Source organism: Dysidea avara, chromosome 1, assembly GCF_963678975.1.
Source record: "Dysidea avara chromosome 1, odDysAvar1.4, whole genome shotgun sequence".
NCBI lineage: Eukaryota > Metazoa > Porifera > Demospongiae > Dictyoceratida > Dysideidae > Dysidea > Dysidea avara.
This window is the reverse complement of record NC_089272.1, coordinates 35,087,194-35,111,308: the sequence shown is the minus strand read 5'-3', so window position 1 is coordinate 35,111,308 and position 24,115 is coordinate 35,087,194. Positions and strand designations below refer to the sequence as shown.

The 24,115-nt window shown below is 35.6% G+C and overlaps 3 protein-coding genes across 3 annotated transcripts in view; all 3 read right to left on the bottom strand.

The window, feature by feature from the left end:
• The window catches only part of LOC136263135 (hemicentin-1-like), a 39,922-nt gene extending 18,278 nt beyond the window's left edge, over positions 1-21,644 (bottom strand). Inside the window, exons 1-21 of the mRNA XM_066057631.1 lie at positions 21,428-21,644; positions 20,181-20,432; positions 19,518-19,787; positions 19,043-19,309; positions 18,720-18,962; positions 18,357-18,602; positions 13,379-13,630; positions 12,392-12,661; positions 9,663-9,929; positions 9,343-9,585; positions 8,939-9,184; positions 8,643-8,894; positions 7,597-7,866; positions 5,702-5,965; positions 3,834-4,127; positions 3,317-3,535; positions 2,859-3,134; positions 2,323-2,598; positions 1,981-2,231; positions 1,269-1,470; positions 763-866 (exon numbers count right to left, since the gene is read on the bottom strand). Coding sequence (XP_065913703.1) covers positions 763-866; positions 1,269-1,470; positions 1,981-2,231; positions 2,323-2,598; positions 2,859-3,134; positions 3,317-3,535; positions 3,834-4,127; positions 5,702-5,965; positions 7,597-7,866; positions 8,643-8,894; positions 8,939-9,184; positions 9,343-9,585; positions 9,663-9,929; positions 12,392-12,661; positions 13,379-13,630; positions 18,357-18,602; positions 18,720-18,962; positions 19,043-19,309; positions 19,518-19,787; positions 20,181-20,432; positions 21,428-21,629 — 5,166 coding nt within the window. The 5' untranslated portion in view covers positions 21,630-21,644. The remainder of the gene's footprint in view (positions 1-762; positions 867-1,268; positions 1,471-1,980; positions 2,232-2,322; positions 2,599-2,858; positions 3,135-3,316; positions 3,536-3,833; positions 4,128-5,701; positions 5,966-7,596; positions 7,867-8,642; positions 8,895-8,938; positions 9,185-9,342; positions 9,586-9,662; positions 9,930-12,391; positions 12,662-13,378; positions 13,631-18,356; positions 18,603-18,719; positions 18,963-19,042; positions 19,310-19,517; positions 19,788-20,180; positions 20,433-21,427) is intronic.
• LOC136241836 (muscle, skeletal receptor tyrosine protein kinase-like) lies at positions 16,398-18,348 on the bottom strand. The gene is made up of 4 exons (XM_066033188.1): positions 18,060-18,348; positions 17,654-17,953; positions 16,921-17,187; positions 16,398-16,515 (listed from the first exon to the last, which is right to left on the bottom strand). The coding sequence occupies exons 1-4, from the start codon at positions 18,346-18,348 to the stop codon at positions 16,481-16,483; spliced, it is 891 nt and encodes a 296-aa protein (XP_065889260.1). The 3' UTR covers positions 16,398-16,480.
• Positions 21,645-21,871: 227 nt separating the features above from the next.
• The window catches only part of LOC136246350 (hemicentin-1-like), a 51,019-nt gene continuing 48,775 nt past the window's right edge, over positions 21,872-24,115 (bottom strand). The window contains exons 36-38 of the mRNA XM_066037744.1: positions 23,437-23,703; positions 22,371-22,643; positions 21,872-21,984 (exon numbers count right to left, since the gene is read on the bottom strand). Of these exons, the coding sequence (XP_065893816.1) occupies positions 21,872-21,984; positions 22,371-22,643; positions 23,437-23,703 (653 nt within the window). The remainder of the gene's footprint in view (positions 21,985-22,370; positions 22,644-23,436; positions 23,704-24,115) is intronic.

Below are 24,115 nucleotides of genomic sequence, written 5' to 3'. Positions count from 1 at the left end.
GTATATCAAAGTATATTTGGCCAATTCATCATGAGACGATGAACTGACATGTGAACGGGACTTGAAGTTGGAAATGCTATCCGAAGGAGTGCTTACAACTGTGGGACATATTCCTAGGAAGATCTCCAAAGTCAGCTCGATCTTTATTGTGTGGTGGTATGAGCTGACCTTCATGTCAAGTTCAATCTCAACTCAACTCAACTAGTCACTCAATGTGCTCGTGTGATCATCTAAAATAATTGGCAAAAAAAACTTTGGTGATTTGAAAGCTATTTGCCAAATTCGCCAAAGTTTTTTACTATACGGTATCAGCAATATAGCAAACATACATCTGTGGTAGGGCTGCAGTTATGATTCTTTGCAATATTCTATCGAGAATCCTTCATTATAGAGTGCATATGCATAGAGTGAAGTATTAGATGTTTAGATTTGTGAAATAAAACAGAAATTGGCATGACTACTCTATTAGGGTCTATTACAGCATTGCAGCATGCTATTCTATATGTATTTTTCCTTATTGAATGCTTGAAGTTGGTGTACAACTCCATGGAGGTATTAGAATGGTGCAATCAACTCTCATAGTTCCTGCATGCTACAGTACTTGCATACCTGCTGTACTTATAGTTACCAGTATGTATTACTGCAGTACATTGTATACAAATGTGAATGTACAGCTACACACACACACGCAAGCACGCACGCACGCATGCATACACACACATGCAGCTGTATAATACAGCTGTAACATACTACTATACTCACCTCATATTTTCCATTAGCTAATAATGCACAAGGAGGTACACTTGGTCCAATGCATACATAATTCAGTCTGTTTCTAGTCAGTGTATCATTACAAGAGCATTGATCTGTAGAGTTGATTAATAGTAACACACATGTTTTGACCAGTGATGATATGTATCATTAGAACACATGTCATGTATTGTTATGTACAAAGTGTTACTGAAGCCACATTTTGCTTCAGTAAAAAGGTGTTTAATCAACACTGCTTCACAGGTTTAAATAAATTTATCTTGATATGTCCATGTTATACAGGTGTACATAGATAGGTTGTTTTAATTCTCTGTTCATTAGGTAATTATATATTATATATCCAGAAGTTTTCATGTGTAAGTGTTTAATAATGTGATACCAAAATATTAACATTTTGGCTATAGTGAGCGTGCAGCGTGAGTATGTACATACTCTTTTCACTGCAAATTTTTGACCATAATTACAAACATTATCACTTAAATGTACAATTCACATACACGATGGCTGGAATGCTGTTACAAAGATTTCTTCATCATCCTCTACTGTATGAAGGCTGGTAATGATTGTTGATATTCGCTCTGGAATAGTATTACGATCAACTTCCACAAACACTACAACCATTGTAGCATTGGGCATTTCATAAAGTTCATCTTTTGTCCTTAGTATCACATAATCCAAGCTCTCCACCGTATCTATTACCTAATCAAAAGATGCACATAATATATGTAATACTGCTTATACCATGCACGTTAACAAGAGTTCATAATATTATGGGGGGAGAGTATCCTACTTCAATATAGCCTGTATAAAGGAGTACTGTGAAGTTATGATGCAACACTATAATCACCTTCAAATGTGTTAGTTGGTCAGGCTTTTGCTCAGCAAATAGTGACAAAGGTAGCAGCACAGTGGCTTCAATAAGCAACCCAGTGGAGGTATTATCAACACTCAAAGTGTTAAAGTGATATCCTAGAGAAACCAGTGTTTTACTGAAATTCTTCAAGGTCTTGCATCATAACTTCACAGTATGGCATTTATACAGGCTATGCTGAAGTAGGATACTCTCCCCCCTATAATATTATGAACTCTTGACGTTAAGGTCTTAAAACCTTCAATAGCATTCAAAATACTATCATGGTCAGCTTTACATGGCACATGCAAGCATACATGTCATACACTTGATATAAAATTTCACCGAGATATACATACCTCACTTACTACAGATGATGCAGACATGTCAACTGTTCCTATTATTTCAAACATAATTAATGGATTAGCACCTGGTCTCATAGTACAACTGGAATAGTCCACATCACCCCATTCTTTGTTATCATTACACATTCTAGTAATGTATACTCCAGGACGAAAACTTCTGTAAAGTCTTGAGCACCTAACACGAGCTTGTCCACCAACTAAATGTCTATTCCATAATATTCCATCAATATAACTTGGCTGACAACCTACATAAAAATAATTATAAGATGATGAATACATTGTCACATATTAGGTACTGTACAGTGCACACAATAAACTTTATAATAGATTCATTACTTGGTAACACATTTAGTGTGATAATTGTATTAACAAGCATCTGAAAATTCATCACATAACAAGTGTATTCTCCACCGTCTTCAACTTCAGCATCAGTAATGGTTAATGTGTGGTTTAGGTTTGGTGGAGAAAGAGTATATACTTCAGACTCTTGTACTCTCATTCCATTGAAACTCCACTGCACCATCAGATGACCAGGTATTGGTATACACTGTAGGTTGATAGATTGTCCCTCCAGTATTGTAATACTTTGAGCATTTCCTTGTAGTAACGGAACTAGAATGTGCAGAAATCTCATGTTACTGACAATTAGCAATTGAAAATAATTGTGAGAATAACACATATTTTAAAAGAGCAGTTGTACTGACATGCACGTCCAGTGGATTTTAATCAATAATATGTACATGCAACAAATTCTTACATACATACATACACACATACGTACGTACGTACGTATGTACATACATACATGCATGCATGCATACATACATACATACATACATACATACATACATCATACATACGTATGTGCGTACCAGCAGTTAGATTGTACAACACACAACCAGTTAATTCTGGAGTTGAAGCTGTACACAAATATTCTCCACTATCACTAAAGTCAACTGATTCTATGGTCAATATGGAGGTAATTTGATCACCATTTCTATCAGTCCTAATAGTCACTCTGTCATTGCTGATAGGATATGACCAGCTAACTGATAGTGAGGGAGCTCCACTAACTTCACAAGTGAGATTAAGTGACTCCATAACATTCATAAATTTATCATTTAACAAAATTGTCGGTAATTCCAAAACTATATGATAAGATGAGAGAGAACAATGAACATGTACAACAGAGTTAATCCAACAAGTATGTAAATGGTAGGTAACTATGTAACTGAACACAATGTGTAGGACAGAAATGCATAAACCTGTATCAGTATGCCTGTCAGTGTATTAAACTATGTATTATCAATATAATGCATTTATAGCTTACAAGATGTTCTAGTCCAGTTCATGTTGATTTGACAAGCCCACAACTCAGTTACATTGTCGTACATAACAATACATGTGTCTCCTTCATAGCCAACTCCTGATATACCAGATGTGCAGTTACTTATTTCTACACCATCTGCAGCTGAGCCTTCTATAGTTGATTCATATGTAACGATGCTTTCAATGTATGCAGCCGGTATGAAGTCATTACACCTTATACCTGTAACCATAAATGCATAGAAATATTATACATGTATGTACGTTCAATATACGTACATACAGTATGCACTGTACTGTATGTGTGTACACTACAGTACATCATAAGTCATTAAACTTTATTCATTGAATGTTCAGTCTAGAAAAACATCAATATCTAGCTGGATATAACACAAATATGTATGATAATTCTAACAACCCAAAATAATTGTTGCATGCAGGAGAACTTTTATATAGCAAAGAAACACCATTGAATGCACATGTATTTCATAAATACAGCTGGCTGTGGATGACATACATACCTCCAACAGTTACTGTTGCATTTCTAAAAGCACTTCCTAATGAATTATTAGCCACACACTCATAAAATCCTGCATCTCTCCACATTACAGAATCAATCACTATTTTGCTAATGATGAACGCATCCGTTGGCTGCATGACAGAAATATTCTGAGAGTTGCTACTGGTGTAGTTTGTCCCATTTCTTCTCCATGTTATCATTGGTGTGGGAAAGCCAGTAGCAGTACATATCAGAGTGAGTTGTGAATATAAAGCGACTGTTTGTGATGCAGGGAATGCTGCTATGTTTGGAGTACCTGTGATGAAAAGTGATATCATTTTAAGAACATTGCATAAATATTAGTTACATCAAGGACATGAGTGATTAGTCCTGATAAGTCCACCAAAGCTCATGGGTCACAGGCCAGAGGGTGTACATATCAGGAAAATCACAAGGGAATGTGTACACCATGCCTATTACAGGCTAATAGGCATCTGTGAGCACTTACTCGCTCAAACCAGCATGAATGCAGCCACTGGATTCATTTCACAGTATGTATAATGCCTAAACACTATATTTATGGGTCAGTAGCAGGTAACATTGTAGCTATCATTGTTAATATGAATAGAGGAGTCCTAGGGATATATCAAAGCAAAGTTTAATTAAGTGGTTTACAAAAGTTTTTTTCTAGCAGTTGTATTGTTAAATGATAATTTACAGAGTTTACCGAACACCTAGAGGAGCAAACTTTATTGATCTGTGTATATGTAGTAAAGCAATGCTTAGAACTACACATCTATGACAAGTACTACAACAATCAATGTATTAATCATGATGTTTACATTATTTTACTAATAAACCTGCGACTGGTGCAATATCTGTTCCCAGACAGAGTTCGAGGTAATGCATTACATAATAATATTACTTTTTAAGTAACACAGTAATATAATGCATTACATGTGCATTAGCAGTAATATAACTTGCGTTACTTCACAGGAAGTAGTAACGTGTTACTAATCTAACGCCTTATGTAATGAAGTAATAGTAATATTACTTTCTGACATATGGTACCAGCTCAAATGCAATGTTGCTACAAATGATTGATTTAAAACTTGTTAATTAAAGGGTGTGACACTCGTTTCATCACTGAGTGAGTGCAATCAATAAATTAAAGTGTGTGGCACCCATTTTGTTTTCGGGTGTCTTCATCCCCCAAGTCAAGGAATGAAAACTCACAAACAAAACGAGTGCCACGTCCTCTAATTAACTAGTTTTAAATCACTTGCTCATAGCTATTGGTATAACACGCTACACAGTACAGAATAGCATTTTTGAGAGGATCCAAGTGAATGACTGTATCGAAGGATGGTTAAATGAAGTTAGTCAATCATAAATCCATGTAAATTCCATAGGTTTACACAAGCCCATAGTAACAGCCCTCAGTTAGTAGTCACCTTCTGTAGTAGCCACATATTATGTGACTGGATTTTGCGAAAAGGGGTCTGCCACACACATCTAATTCTATGAACTTGGAAGACCATAACTCTGTGATCAAAAAGCATAAGCCCAGAAAACTCTTCATATAATAAGCTATGTTGGTGCTCACTATTGAACAAATTTTAAGTCAATAGTCTTTTCCAGCCTGAAGTTAAAAATCATCAATTTTACTTTAGGAAGACCCATTTCACAAATGCGGTCACATATTTTTCCTTGTTGAAAGATACTGTATAGTAACTACTCTAGCAGCAAGCAATGCGCATTTACTAGAATCAGACATTGAAAGTTGCTAGTAAGGATTTTGTACATTTTGTTTTAGTGTTGTGTATATGTCAACCATTTCTTTCACATAGTGCATATACATGGTTTATTTACAATAGGTACATAACTCACCAAACAAGGTGCTACTATCATTATCTTCTCCAGCAATATTCATCACTACACATGTATAAGTTCCTCCCAAATGATAAGTAACATTTCTTATCATCAATTGGGTACCATTCACCATGACATTATCCGGTAATTGTCTACCATTAAACAACCAGCTGTAAAAGAGGCTGGGGCCTGCATCTGACTGACATGTGAATGTGATAGTATTAGTAATAGGATCCACCATAGGATCTTTAGGAGTGACCATGACACTGCCAAACGGTGACACTGGGGAAGAAGATACGACTGATGATACAATTCATATTAGCTATATAGACTAATTGTATGTGTGGATAGGTACATAAAGTATACTAGAATTAGCTCTTGTGATGTGTAGAATAGATAGGTAAATATGTGTTTCTTTGTTGTAGTTGTTGTAGTTGTTGTAGCTAGAATAGTGTACACTGTATGGTGTGCTGGTTGACATATTGAATGTTTAGTGTGTGAGTGTCTTGCAATAGTGGAGTCTCGTGGAGTGGCTACTCCTACCACAGCAGCCCTATGGTACATACATAGTGTCATTTGTTTTATTTAAAATTCTACAGTTGGCACAAACAAGTATGTGCATTCTGCTATTTGTTTAAACACATACAAGAAATATATACAGAGGAATAATACAAGTGTACTGAACTTGACTGTGTAGTAGGCTTGTGGGAATTGTGCTCAAAATTTTCATCATTATTCTATTCTGTATTTCTTCAAAATTTTCATGTTTTTATTATTCCCAAAATATTATACTCATTATTCCCAAAATAATTATACTCAATATTCCCAAAATAATTATACTCATTATTCCCAAAATTATTCCTAATTTATATTTTATATAAATATAACTTTTCTTCACTTTAGTAATTAAATTATACAGCAAGACTCTGAAACAGTAAATAGTACTAAATGTAGCTGTGTCAATTTGTCAGAAAAGCTATTTTTGCTAGAAAGATGCTTAGTTATTAGTAATAAAATATTCTGCATTGATCATTTTATTAGAGTGAGTGACTGCTCTATTAGAGTACCTCGATCTTAATTTATTTTAATGCCAATTATGCTCTAAAATGCATCAAAATGCTGGAATGATGCTTAATTCTTTTACCCTATCATTATTCCTGAAATTATTTGAGTATAATTCCCGTATCCCTACTGTGTAGTAGTCATGGGCGATATTGATAATTTACTATCAGGGGCATACGCAGGAATTTTGAAAAGGGGTTTACATTACAGCTAAGTGACTGTTATATTAGAGTAGTTTATATTTCCTGACTGCTATATTAGAGTATCTTGATCTTTTCACCAAAATCATAACTCAGAAAATAATAAGTGTTGCTATCATGTGAGAAACTATTATAAAAGTTTAAAATGTGTCCTGTTCCATGATAGATTCCAGATTCTGGAAACCTAAAGTAGCACTATCTCCATGTTCCAAGTACTGTGTAAAATCAAAAGGGGTTTCCTTAAACCGCTGGAAACCCCCCTCCGTATGCCCCTGGCTATACCATTATTGTCATGAACATTATTATGAACAAATACCACGATTATCATTTGTCCACTCAACTCTTGTAACAAAAAACACTAAACACACTAAACACATTGTCAATTAAATGGTAAAATTACACTGAAAATTTATAAATTATTGCCGATTTGATTATCACTAGTCAATGAAAAGTACACAATGTCAATTATTGCCAATAAAATAATCATCATGATTTTCATGATAATTGAATAATTGCCCATACCTAGTGTGTATAGGGTTAGAAAAAACCAGATAAAACTTTGCTACATTTTTTACATAATGCAAAGTAAAGAGGTATGTACATTAAAGTATGCAAGCATCAAATGCATACGTACATGTACAGTGTACTCACCAGACAGCATGGACTCATTTGATATGACATTATTGACAATGTTAGCAGCCTCACAACTGTATATACCCCAGTCAGTCACATTGACATTAGCAATGATCACAGTTGAAGTGTTACTACCCATAATGTGTCCAGGATCATCCACTAATTCATTATCATTGTACAACCATTTGTAACTGATGGGTGGGGAGCCTGTAGCCTCACAAGTGAAGTTCACATCATTACCAATAATGGTGGTCTGGTCCATTGGATGTGCAGTAATTATCACACCAACTGTTGGATAAATTTATCAGTAGATAAATGCACAGATATATGTGCACATATAATTGATAAATTGTCTATATATGTGACTGGATTTTGGAAAAACGATCCAAATCGCACATTAGAAGTTCCGAGATAAACGGTTTTAAAGAATTGAAGCCAGCATAACTCTCCAAGGATAGCAAGCACGCGTATGAAATTTACACTAAAGATGCATCAATCTGTTACCTTTCAAGCCACTTCCAGTACTTGTAGCTGCTTGTAGAGTTTCCCGCCAAATAAGATAGATAATCTGAGCAGTTGGACGAGCGAAGTAGTATCACGAGTGCTCACAAAGGGGTGGAGGCTGGGGGGTGGCGGGGAGGGCAAAAGTTAGACCTCAAAATGGAGGCAGACCACGATTGGAGTCCAGACACCAGATTACAGGGCTGTGCTGGCTCCTTAGTGGCTGATATGTAGCAAAATCAGCAGAGAACACGTCTGGCCAACATTATAAGGCTGTCCACCAGTAAACCACTGACTCTTGCCAAGCCAGGTCCTTCACAAGGCCTGAAACCGCCATTTGAGCACTCCACACCACCCAGAAAAGACGTGTGTAAAAACCAGCCTCGTGTAGTTTAAGTGGTGCTGAGGGTCAAAACTTGTAGTATGATAGTGTAGCTATCCACTGGTGGTGTTAGTTTGATTTTGCCTGATGTGCGATTTGGATCGGTTCTGTAAAATCTGGTCACATATTATGTCAAATACTCAGCTAAGCAAGTTTATTGACAATCATATTTCTAACTCACCATAGACAGTGACAGTATTACTACTAGATCCAGCATCATTAGTCACAGTACAAGTGTAATTTCCTCCATCAAGTGTAGTTACATTACTAATAGTAAGGTTGTTGGTGTTAGTAGTTGTGTCATTTGACAATGTGTTAGTCCTGCTCCAACTGTATTCTAATTGTGGTCCACCCTCTGATGAACAACGTAATTGTAACTGACTCCCATGAGGGTATGTGTTGTTACCAGTGATGTTTACATCATATGGAGCAACTGAAGAAGAAGTGTAATGGTAGAAACACATAACATTCACTTACCAGTAATTGTAACAGTAGTGGTATCATTTCCAGCAACATTACTCACTGTACACCGGTACACTGAACCATCTGTACTAGTTACCATTGGGAACTGTAACACAGGGTTGTTAGAGATGACAATTTCTTCTTTTTTCCATTCAAACATATTGTCAGGACCTCCTTGAGCTGAACATGTCAAACTGACTGAAGAGTTGAAAGTGGTGGAGATATTCCCAGGTGATATTTCAACACTACCTTCAGGTGACACTGCATAATAAAATAACGCATGCATATAACAATAAACTATTGTATGCTACGTATATAAAATGGTTGATGCATAATATAGCTTGATGCTCAAAGTAAGATGCTGTAAGCCTCACTGTATTGATAACGTTTTTAAAAATTGGGGTACGTAAAGTACGTACCAGTTAGCAAAGCTGGATCAGATGTAGCATCAGGACCAGTGGAGCTGGTAATACAGGTATAGTTACCAAAATAATTATACTCTACATTTAAACTGATAGTACTAGTATTGAATGATCCATTAACAATTGGAGTAGACCAGTTGTAGGATGGAGGAGGGAAAGATATTGCAGTACAGGTGAAATTAACAACATCTCCAAAGTTTGATAATTGTGACATCGGATGTGTTATGATGTATGGATCAACTATAAAAGAAAATTATATTGATATATGTTAATATTTATATGCAGAGTACTTATCCATGCATATAACATTAACTCACCAAACAAGTCACCACTGCTCATTCCAACTCCAGCCAGGTTAGTTACAACACATATGTAAGTTCCCCCAAGGAGATGAGTTACATTACTAACTATCAATTGACTACCATTGATCTCTACATTATCACTTGTGATCACATAACCATTGATCAACCAGTTGTAGGTGAGGTTGGGACCAGCCCCTGACTGACATGTAAATGTGACACTACTGGTCATGTGTGACACTTGATGATGTTCTGGACTGACATCAACAACACCAAATGGTGATACTGTGGAAATATCAATATCAAAGATGTGATGTTTGAAAATACAACAACTCCTCAAAAGTATAGACATGTTTAATTAACAAAGAGGCATGGTCACAAAAATGCACCACATGCACAAATTACCAGCCATTTTCGTACGGCAAAAAATGTAATGGCAACTGGAAATTATCAATCAAGCAACAATAAAATCAGGTAGCTATAACCATTAACAAACTCAGGCTAGTGCTGGGCGATATAGATATTTTTTATGTCGTATGTCATGGAAAAATTTATTCATGATATGAATATATGTCACGATATATACCAATATTTTAACTTGATGCTTATTTTCTTTTTCAGATGATTTTCTACTACACTGTACACAAAACACAGGAATAAGACCATTTATTAGCTAATACATCATATGCACTTATACAGCTAGTTACATGATAATTAAAAGAAATGTTGATTTGCATATAAACTGGAAAGTTACAACACTTAGTCTTCCGGTTCACCTACAACTTAATCTGCGATACCTTCATCATCTTGATCTATTATGATATTTAAATTAGAGATTAACTAGGAGGGGCATGCTCCCCCAGGGAATTTTAAAAAACATCATGCGTACAGATCCTTTTGAAATGGCTTTTTTACATACTCAATCTATTTCTTTTTTAATATAAAGATAACTTAGAGCAAGTATTACAATTAGTATATTCTACTGACTATTTTATTAGAGTATCGCTCTGACTGCTCTACTAGAGTATTTCGATCTTTTACAAATTCCAAGCTGAAAATTGGCGCTGGTTAATCACAGTGGCTTTTCTCACTGGTCTACTGCTTCCTACATGTCCCAAGCACTGCACACAGATCTAAGTAGATAGCGCCTTCAAAATACCCAACGGTATGCCACACCATTGACGTGGGCGAGACGTGGGTGTAACAGGAGTAATGGCGTAACTGGAGATGCCATTTTATGAGCTCACGTAGGTTGTACTGCTTGGATCACGTGCGCTATATCGCGATACAATCTCCAGCTATCGTATCACGATATAAAAAATATATGTCAGGATATGTCGTATGTCGGCTATGTCGCCCAGCACTAACTCAGGCATGGTACCTTTCTGGTGCTAAAGTAAATTTAGGAGGTAATTTAAATTCCGTGTTTATAAACCACACCTGTACAAAAAGTCACCCTATTTATACATTAATACCATACCTGTTTTACTGCCCATACAAAAGTCTCAATAGTAGCAGTGAAATTTATCCCGTATTTCACTGGTAGCAGTGAAAAAGTTGTAATTGCAATTTCATTGGCTAGAATTTATGTTAACAATGTAGCGCCAATTAGTGTTGACGCGTGTTTAGTACATAGTGACAAATTGCGTACATAGCAACGCTAATGCACAGCATGCGTATATGCAGCGAGTATGGTATTAACTGGGAATAGCATGGGTATAGCAGTGAAATTTGGGATAAATACCACTTTTGTTGTATTGGAAATTTATCCCCATTTCCAATGGTATTTATCCCAAATTTCACTGCTACCCATGCTATTACTAGTACATATTTCAGCAAATCCTGAGTATTGATAAAGTATGACTGCAAGGTTTGTATTTCGGGTAGTGATTACTTGATGCAGTATTACAGTGCTTAGAAAACACTTAAAAAAAACGTTTGCCCTACATTCTTTTTTGCCCTACACAAATCTGGATTGTGTTACACAAAAAAAATGATGTAATATAGTGCCATGCTTTCTTGTTAAACCTGTCTATTAAGGATACTGTAAATATACTTACGTACATACATTGCACACAGGAGGAAACTTCTTTTAAGGGAGGGTGCTGCATATTCAGGGATGTAGCCCCGTCTTTTTGGGATGCCAGAGCCTAGCTACATAACACTACATTAGAGTATGTGCATGCATATATGTGAGTGTACAAAGCACACTTGCATGTACAGCATATCAACCTTGGAGTATCTGGAGACATGCTTCTATGACTTTTTTTTTTTTTTGAAAATTATACACTCCGAAGATGAGAGCAGTTTAAGCAGTTCATCTGAGTAATTAAAATTGCTTGACTATTGTATTAGGATGATTGCTCTTTAGGGTAGCTCAAACTTGGAGCATTTACAAATAGGAATTTGGAAACATACCCTCTCTTTGGAAAATAAACCATCTGAAACTAAATCTGAGAGAATAGTTTCTCACTTGACTGTTGTGTTAGGGTGACTGGTCTATTAGGGTAGATGTGTTCATCCAGTTGATTCACTAGGATTGTACAAGTAGATAAGGATTTGTATAGTTTGCCATTAAACGTTGTAGAACATAATAATAAAAATAATCATAACTATTGTTAATACTTAATGACAGTAAAAGGTATTTTTAAGGGTCTAATCGAATTCTTTCCATATTAAGTTTGACAGGGGCTACAGCCACCCCACTTCTCTACTGCCCCTGATTACACACAGTACTGAACACTTACCATATAAAGTTGCTTCATCTGAGGTAGCATTGTTGACAATGTTTGAAGCTACACAACTGTATTTACCCCACTGAGTGATATTGACATTAGGTATCATTATAGTGGAGGTGTTAGTACCAGATATATACTGAGGTTGATCCAGTAGTTCAATACCATTGTACAACCATTGGTAGGTGATTGGGGAGGATCCTGAGGCTTCACAGGTAAAGGTCACATTACCACTGACATTAACAAATCGGTCCACCGGATGTTTAGTGATTATAGCTCCAACTACGAACATAGGTAGGCATGTACAGAATTATTATAAATAATGGTAGATGCAGATAAACTGTGTATAATAGAAGTGTATTCTGTTCAGAAAAACAATAGAGTGTGTACAATTATATCATGAAAGCACAATCATTATGTAAATATTTGCTGCATAGCTGATTTATGTGGAATAAATTTAGAGAATATACATGAACCTACATGTACAATACCATCAAACTACTAAAAAAGTTATTAAACATTAGATAATTATATAACAGGCAGGGGCGTAGTTAACATTTTAAGTGGGAGGATATGAAATATAGAATCAGTGTATGAGCTTGCGTAGCAAGCAATACAAAAATGATCTGAGCGAGATGTTTATAATTAGACCTCTCACATTGAATTTGGCAACAAATATTTGATTAAAAATACATGTCACATCTGACGGTTCTGTTTGAGTATATATATATATGGTTGCTGTTTCAGAATACTTGACTATTCTATTAGAGTAACTAACTGCTATATTAGAGTACTGTCTATCTTATTCAGAGGCACTACTCACCTTAGCCCCCACTACTACTATGCTTGTGATATCAAAGGTAGGTATTTTAGCGCGTAATAAATATTAAATGTTTTGGTATAACTGTTAACAACACTGAACTCATTCACTCACTCAAAGTTTCATACATACACAAAGTAAAATAGAAACATAGAAATATGTGATATGAACTAACTCACCATAGACAGTGACAGTATTACTACTAGATCCAGCATCATTAGTCACAGTACAAGTGTAATTTCCTCCATCAAGTGTAGTTACATTACTAATAGTAAGGTTGTTGGTGTTAGTAGTTGTGTCATTTGACAATGTGTTAGTCCTGCTCCAACTGTATTCTAATTGTGGTCCACCCTCTGATGAACAATGTAATTGTAACTGACTCCCATGAGGGTATGTGTTATCACCAGTGATGTTTACATCATATGGAGCAACTGTGTAGAGAAGGAAAACATACTGTTTGTATATGCTAAAGCATTACTGTGAGTGCATTACAAATATAAAGCATGAGGTGTGCAACCAAAATGCTATTATAGCACAAGGACCAGTTGAGTATTATAATTATGGAGAAGCATTGAGTGATCAATTTTTCATAGTTTAGCAAGAACAAGGCATTGTTTTAAATTATTTTTGGAACTTCACTACGGGATCACATGCAAAACAGTAATCGTAAACACACACACACATGCATGTTAACATGCGTTACATTCAGTATGCAAAAGATGCTACCTAGCAATTACTGCATACAGTGCACTGCATTTGTTGTACACTTCCACATGTTAACATTTTTTCAGATAAATTCAATAATTAAGGCTGACAACTAATGCAGTTGGTTACTAATTGTCTGATCTCTGACCATTACTTAGTAAACTAAAGTACCGTAGATTCCCTAAAATTTCTGCATCTCTAAATATTCGGCACTCCTTGTGCTTTGAACACAATGTGCTCTAAACTTCGGCAAGCGGGAAGCAAGTTTCTATTATAAGCGTGATAATTTTTCGGCACTTGGAGTACTAGTTGACGAAGGTTTCTTTAGTACTGAGGATTCCCAGTGACCTCACATAATATGCTACCTCGATGCTGGATGAAGCACCAAGTGTGAAATTGTTCAGGGAAAGTGCCATCGTGTGATATCACGGCTACCGCAAAACGATCTTTGTTTCGCTGTTCACAGAATAATATCTCTCCTGGAGCCCACAAACATGATACACTGTCAGATATAACGCTCTGTTAAGTCATGGAACACTTCATGCAGCAACTGGGAGCTAGCGAGATTTAATTAATTATCACGAGATAGCTAGCTAGATTAATAGTATTGATTGTGGTTTCTATTTTTATTAGTTGTCGAGTGACTGTATTCAAAAGCGATGTAGTAATGACATTGATCATCTGTCCTGGATAATTTAGGCAATCATGGTATATAAGTTAGTGCTGCAGCCAAGTGAGTGTTGTGGCCAGTATCGCCAGTTCTGCCGCAAGGCATTCCTGTTGGTCCCTGTAGAAATTAAGAAATCCAGAAAGTAAGCAGTAAACAGATCGCGCAAATAACATAGCCATGAAGCGTGCAGACTGTATTAGGGATAGATCCCTAAAAATTTGACAATAACACCGGGTTGGTACATTTTTTTCCTAATTGTTCGGCCAGACACGAACAGAATTAATTTATTTCTGCCAAACTTTTAGGGAATCTACGGTAAATAAAATTACAATGCAGGTAACTGGTAGGATAGTTATTAACAAAATATTCTTGACTGCTATATTAGGGTATTTTAAGGAAAGTTGACAGGTGAAAATTATTACTAAATTACTAATGTAGCTGTTTTCTTGTAGTGTACATGTACAAGCTAATGGAGAACAGTATATGTAAGTTTCAGTTGACTTAGCTGCTGATTACTAAGTTCCCATGCTACAGTGTATGTACAGCCAGCTTGCACTGAAGCCACTCTGCATCACCAACATTATTTTACTACACAAAAGTTAGACTGAAATTTACTGCTCGCAAATAAAAAAGCTTAAAATCTGATTGGAATTGCACTTTTACATTCTCTAATATGCACTACCATAAACTGAAAGATCTGACTCACCAAACAGAGTGTACACATCTGATGTGTCATTCATTCCATCAATAGTGGCTATACAGTAATAAGTACCAGTATCACTGGTTGATGAGGATGAGATGTTATGAGTTACACTGCCACTACCATTGGCCACTGTTGACAATGATGAACCATCATCAAACAGCCACATGGTCATGATCCGAGGACCACCACTAGCACTACAAGTTATTAACTGACTGTTACTAAAGTTGAGCAACAATGAAGTATTGGTTGGTTGTGGAGTGAAGGTGATATTAGTGATGTTAGGTCTGAGAACTAGATTTGGAAATAAACCACAGTGAATAATTTACATTAAGTTAATAAACAGAATTATATGAACAAAGTCATACTGTTGTATTAAAAGTGGAGAAGATTTGCATATAACAGAGCATGTGGGCAGATAATATTTGTCTTGTTTTTGAAATCTTCATTTCTGTCACCATCCCTTGGTAATGCACCCTAATTACACATTTAATAATATTACAGAATACATCATTACTATGACCTGTTATGTGATGGGGTGCAGTTTGTGCTTACATTCTCTATTTTTGCAGGCAAAAGTAGTATTTCACTTTGCATATTCTTTATCGTATTTTATTTCTATTTCTATCAAGTAGAAATGAAATACGATATAATTACCTATTAGAGTAGAAGTGTTGGACACAGCAATTCCCTCATTGTTAGTAGCAACACAATAGTAACCAGTATTGTTTTGGTCATAATTGGGATTAAAAATAGTGTATGTTGGATTAGTTGTATTCCCAATCTCCACTCCAATATCAGAAGCAGACTCCACCATGAACCAGCTATAACTAAGTGTAGAGAAACCTTCAGCTCTACAACTGAAGTTCACTATCTCTCCTGGGTAGACTGACTGTATTGTGACTGGATGTTCAACTATGCTTGGATGAACTGTGATACAGAGATTTGGTTACAATAGTTACATACAGTACAACATTTCATAATACAAAAATAATATTCCTACAAGGTATACTGATGGCAGCAAATAATCTACAATTAAAGAGCAAAGCACAAAAATCGATTTTATTACGTATTTAATTTCATCATTTGGAATAACATTAACATTAATAGCATCAGCTGGATGGTGAATCTTGGAGGTGTCTTTAGTACTTGTACGAATAGACCCTTTTCATGTTTAGTTAGTCTCTCATCAACCATACTGATTGTTTATAACACCGGTAGCACTGATAATGCATCACCACCTGAGAATGAATATTAAACCAGTGACTGTTGTTATGGTGGAGCAGTGGGCTTGTTTCTACTAACTTATGCTACATTTTTCTGTTACAAGCATCGATCAATAGTATCAAGATACAACAACTACGCAAGGTCTAAATAAGCTATACTTTAGATTCATGTAATTTAGTGACCCTCAGGCACTGTAGTTGCGAAGGTACAGTACATACCATGACACAAGGCCTTTGGGTTACCAAATTACAATCTAAAATTTAACTACACATTATCATAAATTCATGCAGTGTTCCAAAATTATTGTAAACATAAGTCTCACATTATTTTGTGAAACACTGTTTAACACACTTGTGATCAGACTCTATTATATACAAGGCAGTATAGATGGAGAATTACTTAGACCATGTCTACCTCACCTATTAGACTAGCAGGAGTTGAATTGGAAAGAATTCCTAACATATTACTGGCTTCACAGAAATATAGTCCAGTGTGATTGTACAATACTGATGATATGTTGTAAGTGTTCTTATCCTCTCCAACTAATAACTTATCACTTCCTTCCATTGATGTATTTCTCATGAACCATTGATAGGTAAATGGTGGAGAACCAAACTCTGTACATTCAAATGTTATGTTAGCGCCCAAACTGACATTGTGAGTGGATGGGGTTACCACTGGTCTCTCTACGGAATTAATAAACAATATAGATTAACAAGAAATACAGTAAATCGACACTGATTCACAACTATGGTTGGAAAATTTCTTTAAACTACAGGGGTAATTCAAGAATTTAACAAACTTCTCACTCATATTTCTCTTCAGTGTCTCTATTGATGATGCTAAAAAATCATCATAATTTTCAAAGTCACTCAGTGCTCCATTAAGATATTTTACAGTATACATTGACTGTTCTATTAGAGAGTAATGTGTTGAGTGCTTTGCATTTCTTATATCAAGTAGTATCCATCTATTAACTACAAATCAACTCTCTATCATTAGATATTACATGTTATGACTTTTACTATGTTGGCATAGTTAATGCTGACTTATTATCCACATTTTGTTCACTTATAAGCATTATGTCCATTGTATATGGTGGACTGATGTATCACATGCATACAGTATAATTATGTGCAAAGCCATACTCACCTACTACACTGATATTCATCATGTCACTCTTCACATTATCAACAAACACACTACTATTAGCTTCACAGTGGTACAGACCAGTATCAGTAAAGTCAGCCATTATAACTCTCAGTATACTAGTAATACTGTTCATTGATGTAGTGTCAACAATATATCTATTACTAGTATTAGTGATCATGGTATTGTTGAGGTACCATTGTATAGATGGTGTAGGGAATCCTTCTGCTGTACACTGTAGTGTAAAACTGTTATTAATAACCTCCTCCTGATTCATTGGATGAGTAGTGAACACTGGTCCAACTGTTAACAACATTGAATGATATTTTAACTCATTCATTCACTCAAAGTTTCACACATACACAAAGTAAGATAGAAACATAGAAATATTTGATATGAACTAACTCACCATAGACAGTGACAGTATTACTACTAGATCCAGCATCATTAGTCACAGTACAAGTGTAATTTCCTCCATCAAGTGTAGTTACATTACTAATAGTAAGGTTGTTGGTATTAGTAGTTGTGTCATTTGACAATGTGTTAGTTCTGCTCCAACTGTATTCTAATTGTGGTCCACCCTCTGATGAACAATATAATTGTAACTGACTCCCATGAGGGTATGTGTTGTTACCAGTGATGTTTACATTATATGGAGCAACTGAAGAAAGAAGTATAACAGTGGAAACACAAAACATTCACTTACCAGTAATTGTAACAGTAGTGGTATCATTTCCAGCAACATTACTCACTGTACACCGGTACACTGAACCATCTGTACTAGTTACCATTGGGAACTGTAACACAGGATTGTTAGAGATAATAACTTCTTCTTTCTTCCATTCAAACATATTGTCAGGACCTCCTTGAGCTGAACATGTCAAATTGACTGAAGAGTTGAAAGTGGTGGAGATATTCCCAGGTGATATTTCAACACTACCTTCAGGTGACACTGTATAATAAAATAAAATAATACATGCTTATAATATGTTAGCTTGATGCTCAAAGATGCTGTAAGCCACACTGTACTGATAATGCTTTTAAAAATTAGGGCACGTACGGTACATACCAGTTAGTAGAGCTGGATCGGATGTAGCAACAGGACCAGTGGAGCTGGTTATACAGGTATAGTTACCAAAATAATTATACTTCACATTTAAACTGATAGTACTAGTGTTGAATGATCCATTAACAATTGGAGTAGACCAGTTGTAGGATGGAGGAGGGAAAGATATTGCAGTACAGGTGAAATTAACAACATCTCCAAAACTTGATAATTGTGACATCGGATGTGTTATGATGAAAGGGTCAACTATAAAAGAAAATTACATTGATATAGACATTGAGTATTTGTATGCATTGATTTTCTCCATGTATATAACATTAACTCACCATACAAGTCACCACTGCTCATTCCAACTCCAGCCAGGTTAGTTACAACACATATATAAGTTCCCCCAAGGAGATGAGTTACATTATTAACTATCAATTGACTACCATTGATCTCTACATTATCACTTGTGATCACATCACCACTGATCAACCAGTTGTAGGTGAGGTTGGGACCAGCCCCTGACTGACATGTAAATGTGACACTACTGGTCATGTGTGACACTTGATGATGTTCTGGACTGACATCAACAACACCAAATGGTGATACTGTGGAAATATCAATACATAGCCAGATTATTCCAAATACGACAATTTTTTTAATGTTTGTACGTACACATCTACAATATAATAGTTTTAGGAAATAGTATTAATGAACACACAATAAAAATGTACATTTGCAAAGTTATACAACTCATTATACACAATATGTACAGACACAGTACACACATTATGCATGTGTGTTACTAATACTTACCATATAAGGTTGCTTCATCTGAGGTAGCATTGTTTACAATGTTTGACGCTACACAACTGTATTTACCCCACTGAGTGATGTTGACATTAGATATCATTATAGTGGAGGTGTTAGTACCAGATATATACTGAGGTCGATCCAGTAGTTCAATACCATTGTACAACCATTGGTAGGTGATTGGGGATGATCCTGAGGCTTCACAGGTAAAGGTCACATTACCACTGACATTAATAAATCGGTCCACCGGATGTTCAGTGATTATAACTCCAACTATAGAAGAGAGATAAAAAGCTTACATAGTAGGCATGTATCTACTTTATTTTTTGAAAAATTAACATTCTGTCATTAAATTTGGGAACAAATTGAAATGAAAATTCATCTGACTATTTTGCTTGAGTACATGATTGCTCTATTAGAATACTTGACTATTCTATTAGAGTAATTGACTGCTGTATTAGAATACTGTCTATCTTAGCCTTGAGGAGTGAAGAGGTACTACCCACCATAGCCCCTACTACCTATTATATTAAGAGTAGTTATTTTGGTGCACAATAAATATTATCAAAACAACTGAAAGCCAATCAATAATAAAAAATACTCGCATGATTCTCATTACAGCAAGATGTAGGTTGTTCGCTATCATGAATTCCCTTTTCAACTCACCATAGACAGTGACAGTATTACTACTATATCCAGCATCATTAGTCACAGTACAAGTGTAATTTCCTCCATCAAGTGTAGTTACATTACTAATAGTAAGGTTGTTGGTGTTAATAGTTGTGTCATTTGACAATGTGTTAGTCCTGCTCCAACTGTATTCTAATTGTGGTCCACCCTCTGATGAACAATGTAATTGTAACTGACTCCCATGAGGGTATGTGTTGTTACCAGTGATATTTACATCATATGGAGCAACTGTGTAGAGAAGTAAAACATACTGCTTGTATTATGTAAATGCATTCTCACGGATGCTAAATAGATAATGAAGCACAAGGCACACAATTAAGATGCCAATAAAGCACGAGGCAAAGCTGGGTGCTATATTAGCATCTAGGCCTATTGCATGAGCAAAATGATGCTTTAAATTATCTATGGAACATCCTACTGTCCAGTACACTAAATGTGCTTACATGGCACTTTCAACAAAGCACGTACAATCTGCACTTTATGATAAAGAAAATATAATTTTTCATTTAATGTCACCAATTACAAAGTTCTATAACTTCACATACATTAAAACATTGCCATGCATGTGTTACAAAAAATAAAGAACATGGTGTGCAATTGAAATGCCATTATAGTGCAAGGCACAGCTGAGTGCCATTTTAGCACTGAGGCCAAGCATTGAGTGTTCTGTTTTTCATACAGCACGAGCAAAACAATGTTTTAAATATTTATGTGACTTCACTAGGGAAACAGTAATCCCAATATGCAAAACACTCTAGCATGGCACTTACTTATAAGGCGCACTTGTTGTATATTTTTAAATGCTATCAGTACTAGTTGAGAGGAAGTTATCGTTAATGTAGCAGCTTTCTAAGTAGTGTACATGTACTACAAGGTAATGTAATATCAGTTGATGTATGTAGCTGCCGATCACTGAGTACAACAGTGCATACAGCTGTCCTAAGGGTAGTTGAAAACAAACTGCTGATGCTGTACATTTTAATCACTGCCATTACCTAAGCTTTGGAGTTTCATCAAGCACAATTGATTTTTTATCAAGTGCAGTTGGTGGACTATAAATATAAAGTATAGTTTGTACCTCAACCACTTCGTGTTCTATCATGGAAACATAATATTATTTTGCTGCTAAAAACGTTATATGGCTTACAAGCTTAAAATCAGATTGGAATTGTACTTTTGTACTTTCTTAAATGCACTATCATAAACTGAAGTATCTGACTCACCAAACAGAGTGTACACATCTGAAGTGTCATTCATTCCATCAATAGTGGCTATACAGTAATAAGTACCAGTATCACTGGTTGATGAGGATGAGATGTTATGAGTTACACTGTCACTACCACTGGCCACTCTTGACAATGATGAACCATCATCAAACAGCCACATGGTCATGATCCGAGGACCACCACTAGCATTACAAGTCATTAACTGACTGTTAGTAAAGTTGAGTAACAATGAAGTATTGGTTGGTTGTGGAGTGAAGGTGATATCAGTGATGTTAGGTCTGAGAACTAGTTTGGAAATATGTCATAATCAGTATATTTGTAGATCATAAGCAATTACACAAATACACTATCATTTCCCAGCACACGGTTTTGTGTTAAACAGTCAAAATTTTAATGTTTGAAGGAAGCAATAACACACATAACACAAACAAAAATTAATGTTCATTTAGAAGTAGACAGTCTGCTGTGTTTGTAAAGTGATATAAAGGTTACGACACTGTGTATTCCCCTTAATGTGGGATACCAGTTATGACCACGGCTCACGGTAGTGAGTTCTGCAGTCAAGAAAGTGAAAAGAATAAATATTGTAAGTATGAGCCACTATATAATAGCAATTGATTCACGTTTCTTCACATTATTGCAATGAGTAATACGATACTGTAGTATGAGATAACATTGCCTAACAAGTGCATTACATGAAATAAAGTTTACCACAAAGTGCATTCCATTCTATTTTGGGCTTAGGAGACCTACTAATATACCAAATACTGTGTAAAATTCAACCAGATGTAACTGATACCCATTGGTATCATGTCTGCATACATATTAATAAAACAGTCTGCTAGTATTGCTCCAATAGAACAGTCACTAAGTTCCTAGGGGTGCTTTGCCAGCTACACTTCAAAAATCCTCAACAAAACTAAAAATACAATATAATTACCTGTCAGAGTAGAAGTGTTGGATACAGCAATTCCCTCATTGTTAGTAGCAACACAATAGTAACTAGTACTGTTTCGGTTATAAATGGGATTAGAAATAGTGTATGTTGGATTAGTTGTATTCCCAATCTCCACTCCAATATTAGAACCAGACTCCACCTTGAACCAGCTATAACTAAGTGTAGAGAAACCTTCAGCTCTACAACTAAAGTTCACCATCTGTCCTGGGTAGACTGACTGTATTGTGACTGGATGTTTAACTATGCTCGGAAGAACTGCATAAGATACATATATGCATAAGTAAGAAAGGAATGTATATATTACCCTAAGTATTAAAAAGAGTAAATTATTGTCTACTAAAAATACATGTATTATATGTGATGGGCTTTGGAAAACTTGGTGTTGTTGTTCATGGCAGCAAATTTGATGTTTCATCACAAACCAAACACAATTTGTGTACAAAAGCCTGTTTATTAAGCACATATACTGTAGTTGAAATCACTGTTGTAATGTAGGATGGAAGCAAGCACACCAGAACATTCAGAAGTGTCCCAGTGAACTTCCAGGAGTGTGTCTATCAAGCATAAAGGAGCTATAACCTCAGCCAGTACTATACCGCCACAAGAAGCATGTGATTCCTCATAATTGCCATTTCCGTGGCTAAAATAAAGCATTCTATGCACTGATGAGTAGTGCCCAAATCTTGTGGAAAATGTGCTTTGCACAATTTACCGCTCTCCTATCATTAGGTCCTGGAGGTCAATAACAGGCTCATGTGCTTACTAAATATAGCAAATATTTTGCAAAAACTATTTCTCTGAAACTTATAAGCACATGTGCCTAATAACTGGGGTCTATTGCATGTGGCATGAATGGAAGTAATTAATTTAAAAAAAAGACTCATTCACACTAATTAACATCAAAATAATTATACAATACTAGTACCATGAGTTTCTTTGTAGACTATAAACTGTAATTTATGAAATGTGTGCTATCAAAAGTAACCTATTTTATGACATAATGACCTGTGTAGGTACTGTATGTGTTGTACAACTAAACCATTTTCACCTATTAGACTAGCAGGAGTTGAATTAGAAAGAATTCCTAACATATTACTAGCTTCACAGAAATATAGTCCAGTGTGATTGTACAATACTGATGATATGTTGTAAGTGTTCTTATCCTCTTCAACTAATAACTTATCACTTCCTTCCATTGATGTATTTCTCATGAACCATTGGTAGGTAAATGGTGGAGAACCAAACTCTGTACATTGAAATGTTATGTTAGTTCCCAAACTGACATTGTGAGTGGGTGGGGTTACGACAGGTCTCTCTAAAAAAATAAAGATAATCATCAACAAAAGATTTAGTACACTGATACCTGTTCACAGCTACTATAGCACTGAAGTTTCAGTTTATGACTGCTCTATTAGAGTATTTCACTACACACTGACTGTTCTATTAGAGAGTATCAATCTAGTGTGTTTTGTACTGTATTATTATGGCTTTGTATTCTCCACTGACTGGTCTATTAAGTGAGTATTGATCTATTAACAAGGGAGTAAACCACTCACTTAATATGCTAGTATTATGTTGGCATAGCACTCTATCATACAGTACAATAGTACTGTATATTAGGGACATCAATGGTGTGGGGGCAATCCGTGATATAATATAACCCAAAAACCTGCCTCGATTTTTCGTCACAATGACATGACAGTATTGGTTGGGTAAAACCAAGCCCA